Source organism: Condylostylus longicornis, unplaced genomic scaffold, assembly GCF_029603195.1.
Source record: "Condylostylus longicornis isolate FDR11 unplaced genomic scaffold, ASM2960319v2 ptg000135l, whole genome shotgun sequence".
Lineage (NCBI taxonomy): Eukaryota > Metazoa > Arthropoda > Insecta > Diptera > Dolichopodidae > Condylostylus > Condylostylus longicornis.
Window position 1 is genome coordinate 3,892,364 of NW_026578103.1, and position 8,878 is coordinate 3,901,241.

An 8,878-nucleotide genomic window follows, 5' to 3' on the forward strand; every position below is an offset into this window, starting at 1 on the left:
AAATAAATCATTTAGTTAAAATAAAAAAATTTCTAAATGCGCCACAATAATTTCGTACGTATTTTTTAGTCGAATTCCAAAGATTTTTCGAAGAATGGAGAAATATTTATAGACGACAAACTTGTGTCCATCGTTACATTTTTTATTCAGCTACATTTTATTTTGAAAAACAGAGCCAAAAGAGCTATTTATATATTTTTATTTCAACATTCATACATACATATATCAAAATTGGATTATTTATGAAATTACTGTACATTATATCCCTTTTAATTGAGTATTAAATTTCCATCGCAAATTTAATCTTAATTTAATCCTAAAAAAAAAGCACCATTTTCTATCTTTGTGCAAATTTCTAAACATGTTATGTGTATGTTACGGCTGCAATTAATTAATGCTAATATTAAAGAAATAATTTGATTTATTACATAAAAATTAGTTTGTACTGCACAGATTATAAACAGACGTTGTTTATGAAAACATTTAAAAAATATTTATTAATATTTTGACACCACAAAAATTTGTACACCTATACATTTTTATGTAATTACCTATTTATATACTTAAAAAATTCATTGAATTATGACGTTTTTTCGTCATTTGAGCATCACAAAATAGAAATATTTCGAAAATTAAATCTTCAAATTGACTTATTCTAGGCGCACGTAGTATTTATAATAGAGTTAATTGCATGAATTTCGACATACGCATAAATGTATACACTCATTGTATAAATAAATATAAGAATTGAAAAACAAATATAATAATTTATAAAATGGAATCAATAATAGAAAATATAAGATGACGAAACATCAAATAAAATCACCACCATTTTATTTTCACATATGTGCAAAAGTATATTTACACATACATATATGGATGTATTTATACATGCTTTTAAAAATCCATTAAAAGGCAGTAGAAAATCATAAAGAAAAGAGGAAAAATTGAAAAGCAAAAATTGGTGAAAAAAGACATTAAAAATAAAAATTTTTATGAAATTCAAAACAAAGTAATGGAAATCATAATCCTTCAAAACGATATCTCATTTTAAAAATAATTTTTATTTTATTTTTTTCTGAGCTTTTGTTTTATTCAATATTCTGTTAATCCTTGTTCATTTATGTCTGCATTAAAAAATACGGCGAAAAAAAAAGACGAAAATATCCAACAATGGCATTATTACTGTTATTGATACTTTGAATAAAATTTATTTATCCAATTTCTCTGAAAATGTCAGAAAAATATTTTTATATATAAAATACAGTCTAATCTAGACAGAAATGATGTTGTTGCAAGGACAAGAGCTTCATTTCTGATAGCTCACCTCAAATTAGAACTACAAAACCTCTTGTTCTAGAAGCTTGCCAACACTTATTTTAAGAAACTGAATAAGTATCTTTTATTTTTGTCTAAAAGTTCATCGTAATAACTACAATAATTTGCAGTTATGCAGTGTAGTATAGTATATGTATATTTCTATGAGTTATTCACATTTATAGAGACTTAGCCTTAAATAATTTTAAACTTAAATAATTTTAATTAGTTTAAAAAATAAATATTAATGCTTGATATATACAGCGTCACACTCGTGCTTATTTAATTACATTTTAATATGATATTGTCCTAATCTTAAATAGACCTTATACTGTTTATATTTTATATGTATAATATAAAAATATAAATGGGGAATCATAACGAATACGTATATAAATCTAATGAAATATAAAGTGACTGTAATCAAAAATTTAAATGAAAACATATACATATGTACATATATAGAGAATGATGTAATTGTAAGCTTGTTATTTGAATAAAATATTCTGAAAGAAAAAAGTTAAAAAAGAAAATATAGGAAAATTTAATAAAATTCAAGTGAATTTGAAACATGTACGAAATCAGTAATCTTAATTTTATTTTTTGCGTTACGTACATAATACGAATTTAAATCTATTATGTATTCAATATACATATGTATACGACATATTTATATAGAATTTTCATTTAATAATAATAAAATGTGTAGGAAGCAGATAATAAAGTTATTTTTCCGATGTACAGGCACACATTTCAGAAATTAATAATATACTTACGAAAAATAAAATATACATAATACTAGAATTTAAAAAAAAAGTAATATATGGCAACTTCCATTTCAAAAGGATAACATATTTGCAATTGTATAATTGAAAAGTCATTGCATAAGCAAAATATTCTTAATAAATAATTGGAATTCATACTACTTTTAAAAATAATAAAAAAAAAACCAAAAATAATTTTTTTTAAATTACACACATGCATAGATATTTTATAACTGTATGAATGATTTACAAAATATATGCAAATACAAATATCTATATATATGCACGTAGATCCTGAAAATTTTTTAAGAGAAACCTTACTAAGATTTAACACCATTCTTAAATTAATTAATTTTTTTTTTTAAATCTTTTTGACACTGCAATTCGGTACACCTTTTTGCTTTGCTATATTCTACGCTGACACTTAAATAACATTACCGTTTGTTAAGTGTAGAACATCATTTATATATTTTGTATAAAACTTAAAATTTTAATAACCATATATTCTATTGAAATCCGGAAACTATAAACAAATGTTGACTTTTTTTTGTAAAATATGTTAAAGCTAAAAGTTATTACGCTACAAACCAATTTATAATAATGAACTGATTGGTATGTGTGAGGTTTGAACATAAAAATTCTAAATTCCAAAATATTTTAGTAAGAGATTTACTCGTTTTTTTTTCAAATTACAAAGTCCTTATAACAAAATAAAAATTTTCTTAAATCCAAAATAATGTGATTATTACTTGCAGGCTGCTAACGATTATTTTTCAAAATTCATTGCACTTAACTGAATCTTATTCAAAAAGTGTTGAACTTTTGTAAGCTTTAGCGAAGTTATCAAAAACTTACTCACATATTTTTTTATCTATTTATAATTTTTAATTAATTTTGTAAATTAAGTTCAAAGAGTCAAAATAAATTAGGAAAATATTTATCTATCTTTACTTAATAAAATTTATTAAAATTCTGCCATTAATTTACTAGTGCTCTTATACCAAATAGATAGTATTTCATTTAAATTTATATTATAAATATTAAGTAAAAATCTTAATATAGTGACAATATTTCAGTTTTTCAAATAAAATAATTAAAATGAAATAAAAAACAAATTATTGTTTCTTAATTTATTTTGCTCAAATAAGTTATTGAAAATATTTTAAACGAAACTACAAAGGTCGTTGTTATTGTAGCAAAAGCAAAAATTTTCTATAATTTATATTGCTTTTATTATTAAAGTCTTTACATAATAAATGCAATAATTTTAAAGGTCCAGAGCAATATTATTTTGTTTAATAAATTTATTTTGCACAACAATTTGTTGCTGATTCATACACAGGGTAGTTCGGAACTGGTGTTAAAAGAACTCATTTTACTCAATTTTCACTTCATCTGGCAAATGGTATACGTGATGTATGGTATAAAAGTTATGTATAAGCAACTAAGTTAAAGAGTTATAGAACTTTTTTAAGATATTTTGGTTAAAGATTAACGACGTTTGCAAAAAATTTTAACTTTTTTTCTTGATGAATTATGTTTAAGCAACTATTATTTAAAAACGGTAGGTCTGATATTACTATATACATGTATCAGTTAGTTAAAAAAGATTCAAACAGCAAATTGCTCTATCTTTGGAACTGTTATCGATATTTGTTAGACAGAATTTTTTCAACCTGGTTTTCTTGCACCCTCCTGAATAACCTCCAGACGTCCGAGTTCCACCAGACAAACTATTTTTTTTTTTTCTAAAAACTTCCAAAAAATTAAACACAAAAGTTTTAGCTTCAGTGCCGCACCACCCTATACAATACCATTAAGGCAGGGCAATGAAAGCTGGTATCACAAAATCAATTCTTATATTTCCATAAATTTTGAATTGCTAAATTTTTTAAATATTTCGTACAAAATGCTAAAAATTTCCTAATATTCAAACATTGAAAATCAAATTAAAAATCGATTTATTTTCTAAATTATACATTTCAATACATATATACATATCTAAATAATCTAAATAACAAAATAAATATATTATGTTACCTATGTCTGTACGTTTATGTAATACTACCGGCAATTTATCGTAGATTGTAAATTGAAACTATTGCAATTGTAAAAGAAGTTTCAAATTCCAAAAAAAAATTAAATGTTTTCGAATTCTATGAAAATGAATTAAAAATGAAATTAATTTGCATACTTAGTTTACAAGACAGCACACTTCCTTTTAACAATAATTTACTTTTAGAACTAATATTTGTAGTTCTTTTCAAAACGATATAAAGTAATAAGTTTACATTATAGTTCTCCTTCGGCACTAGATTATATGTTTGAACAAGAAAAAAACTGATGACCAATTTCTTAGGTGCGCGGCACGTGCCGAATCCTGCGACAATGCAGGTGGTTTTGGTATTAGACTTACCGCATCTCGTTCAGATGGCGGGGAAAGCGACCATTCTGAGGCTAGCAGAGAATGGGGTTGCAATGATCACAGCCGAGGATCTAGATTGGGCTAATATTGTTATGAAATGCGGCAATGTATTTTGCTAATATGGTTAGAAAATATAGCTTCAAGAAGAACTTCACCTCGTTGCTGAGTGGTCGGAAGAGCTAGCGCGGCGAGTTTGCAAATTACCCGCTTTGAACCAATTAACCGCTTGATTCACACGCCGCTTGGTTCACACGCCATTGTGTGGTACACGGATGGGTCAAAGGTTTGCATGGGAAAGGGTGCGAGTGTATTTGGTTGAAGAACCAAGTTGTTCCAACCCAGAGGAACATACCCCTCCGCCTTTGAGTTGCAGGTGCACATCGTTTAGGTGGACGTGTGCTGTTCAATCTTGAAAGATATCGGGGACAGGATGTCGGTATTGTAGGGGCGTGTGCGATAATTAGTGAGGTCACAATAGATCATTTGTTTTGGTCGCGGTGCACTGTTACCCCAACTTTACAATCTTAAATCTACAATATGTTCCAAGAGAATCCATGTATAAAAACAATATACAATTTTCTCACTATAATAAAAACGAGAAAACAAATAGAGTTGACCTTGTCAACTCTGTGATACCCGTACGAATTTGTTATCGTATGTGCGAATAACTAATGTGCCATAACTAACTATGGGGCAGACTATGACTTTAAGTTGCCGTATTACCATATTAATTTATGCAAAATTTCAGTATTATGTGTTATTCAAAATACTGGTTGTGTCAAAGTACTATTGATGTTGTATGGCAGGTACCAGAAGGAGCCAAGTAATTTCAACGACTTTTATGAAACACATTGGCCCTACTAATATATTCGTTTGTGTGAAATTTCAATACCATAGCTTTAATAGTTTCTCAAATATAGTCAAATAACTTTTGAAGTTGTATGGCAGGTACCAGAAGGAGCCAAGTAATTTCAACGACTTTTACGAGACACATCGGCCCTACTAATATATTCACTTGTGTGAAATCTCAATATCACAGCTTTTATAGTTTCTCAGATATAGCCAAATAACTTTTGAAGTTGTATGGCAGGTACCAGAAGGAGCCAAGTAATTTCAAAGACTTTTACGAGACACATCGACCCTACTAATATATTCACTTGTGTGAAATCTCAATATCACAGCTTTTATAGCTTCTCAGATATAGCCAAATAACTTTTGAAGTTGTATGGCAGGTACCAGAAGGAGCCAAGTAATTTCAACGACTTTTATGTGACACATTGGCCCTACTAATATATTCGTTTGTGTGAAATTTCAATACCATAACTTTTATAGTTTATGAGATATAGCCAAATAAATTTTGGAGTTGTATGGCAGCTACCCGAACCGGTACTCCGATCATGTCCAATTTAAATAGGGTTCTGGCACTTACTACAATAAATCATTTGTGAAAATTTGGTGAACTTAGCTCAATTAGTTTTTGAGTTATCGTTCGGACGGACGGACGGATGGACGGACGGACGGACGGACGGACGGACGGACGGACGGACGGACGGACGGACAGACAAAGCTAAATCAACTCAGAATTTGACGCTGATCAAAAACATACACTTGAGTCTATATCTAACACCGTTATTTCTTAGCGTTACAAACGGTAAGGCAAATTTAGTATACCCTTCGAACATACGTTCGTACGGGTATAAAAATATGTACATGCAATTAATATTTGAATGTATGTATGTTTAAGTATACACAGTATTCATAACATCTATAGCAATGACATAAGATCAATAAATTGTTAAATATTGATTCTTGAAAATAAATTACAAACTGGTAAACAATTTGTAAAATTTTATTATTAATACTCAACGATTATTGATGTAAAATGGAAGACAAAAAGTAAAAATAAGGAAAAAAAATAAAAAAGAGTACATTCCCCAAAATTAAAAAGAAAAATAAATATATAATATAATTTTTGTATTTACACATTAACTTTTAATTAAAAAAGATTGTGCATTTTAAAATTGAAAAATTTTTATTTTATCTCTTAAATGCCTACCTAAAGCGGATGTAGTACAGGATATAACGCTTTAACAAGATTCATAAATAGTAAGTCAAATGTAAGAGTATAATGCAACACTTTTACTTATTCAAGTATATTGTAGAGCTAATATTATTCTTATATACTCTTATTGAAATTATTATTGTATTTTTGAACTTATTTTATGTTAAAATCCTTTTTTTCAACAATAAAAATATTGGTATTTTTTATTTTATTTATATTTCCTCGTTTCATAATTATTGCAAAAGTACAAATTTTTATATATCAATTATTTTATTTATTATTTGAACAATGAAATTCAATATGCTTTTTTTTTCTTACGTATTTTATTTTTTATTAGTTAAAGGTTCTTCACTTATGTGTTGTTTTTAGTAAAATGTTTATTTTACAATTCAAATTATATTGTTTTTTAAGTTTAAAATGATAAAAACAAAAATGATTCAAACAAAATTTTTACAAAATGAATACTGTAATTATTGTCAGTACGAAAAATCAAATTAAAGGAATTTTTTATATTCATTTCATAAAAATAATTTAAATCAACAAATTTACTGTGTTACATACAAAAATAAGTAATACCATTCAAATAAGAAAATTTCAACATTTTTTTCAACATATTTAAAATAAGAGATTTAACTTTATAAAAATAATTCAAAAATAATTAATATTTTATTAATTTTTATAACTATTAATCAAAATTTGACGTTATTTGTTTAAGAACGTCTATACGAGTACGTACATAAATTGCTCGATACAAGTCATAAGTTAATATAATTCAGTGTTCAAAAGCAAAATAATAAATGATATATTCTGGAAAAGAGAAGTTATTTTTCAAGTAAGATTTAAATTTGAAGATTACCCTTTCAATTGATTCATATAAAGAAACCAAATCGGATAGAAAATTATAAAATATCAAATAATTCAAAATAAAAAATTGTAAGTTGAAGAAAAATATTATTTGAATTGTTATTTACCATCATTTTTATTTTTAAAAATATAGAAAACAATTTCTTTTTAATTTTTTATATAATTTTTATATATACATATAAAATTTTAAGATTAAAGAACAAAAACTAATTTTCAAATCTTTATTCTCTTTTATTTATTTCATCAAATAATTTATATAGATTCACCATATCACGATGTAAGCGGTTTACCTGATCCCTATATGGAACAAATGGAGCAGGATGATACAAAACCACCACAACAACATATGTCACTTAGTTATGATGAAAATTTGGAAAGTGGTTATTCAACACCGAATTCAAGAAATCGTCGTGTCATAAGGGAAATTATAGTCTGAAAATATAATATTCAGGGTGCATTCTTAACATCTCCTTCTCTTTTTTTCACTATTTTAGTATAATATTTTTTTTTTTAACGTACACAAAACTAAATTTAAATTACAATTATTATTTTACACAATAATTTTAAGTATATAAGAGAAAAAGTATAATTAAATAAAATAAAATTGTAAAGAGAAAAAGTAAAATCTACAAAACACAATAGATACATTTATATATTATGTATAACATTAAAATGTAAAAAAAAAATAAATAAAGTTTGCAATTTATAAAATGAATATGAAAACTGACGAAAAAAAAATCAAAAAATTTTATTATATTTAATTCAATTCGAATATGAAAAATTGGAAAAAAAATTGTAATTAATATTTTTTACAATTGTAATTATTAAAAAAAAAAGAACCTTTTTTTTATTCAAAATAAACCTTAAAATTGACATCATAATGCACTATTGGTATAAAAAGAATTTCAAAAGCAAATAAATTCAATCATTTATTTAAAATATTTCTATTTTATTATATAATTGTAATTATTATGTTTATGTAATTTTAATGAAAAAAAAATATATAGAAAAAAACAATTATATTAATTATAAAATTCTATAACAATTTTATTTTAATTGTTAATAATAATTTACATTTTTTTTATTTTAATAAATTAATCAAATTGACAAAACATCCGAAAATTATTTAAGTTAAATGTTTAAAAATATAATTTTAATATAGTGTTAAATATACATTCATATAGGTATATATAGTATATAGGAATACATTATATATAACAATATAAATATTTAATACTATAATTAGTAGTAAAGAACATAAAAATAGAATGAGAAAAGTTTTCAAATTTAATTTTAAATTTAATCATTTTGGATTTAAACTTAAAAACACTTTTAAGTACATTTATACTGACGTATTAGCCTTTCTGTACTATTAATTCGGCCAGGTGATATTTATTTTTTTTTATTATTTCAAAAATTTTCCGATTATTATATTATTTCAATTAT

At 25.0% G+C, this 8,878-nt stretch overlaps 1 protein-coding gene across 1 annotated transcript in view; it reads left to right on the top strand.

Annotated features, from left to right (window-relative positions):
- LOC129615131 (hemicentin-1-like) overlaps positions 1-8,059 on the top strand; it is a 189,431-nt gene extending 181,372 nt beyond the window's left edge. The window contains exon 8 of the mRNA XM_055530208.1: positions 7,693-8,059. Within this exon, the coding sequence (XP_055386183.1) occupies positions 7,693-7,868 (176 nt within the window). The 3' untranslated portion in view covers positions 7,869-8,059. The remainder of the gene's footprint in view (positions 1-7,692) is intronic.
- The last annotated feature ends 819 nt before the right edge of the window (positions 8,060-8,878 follow it).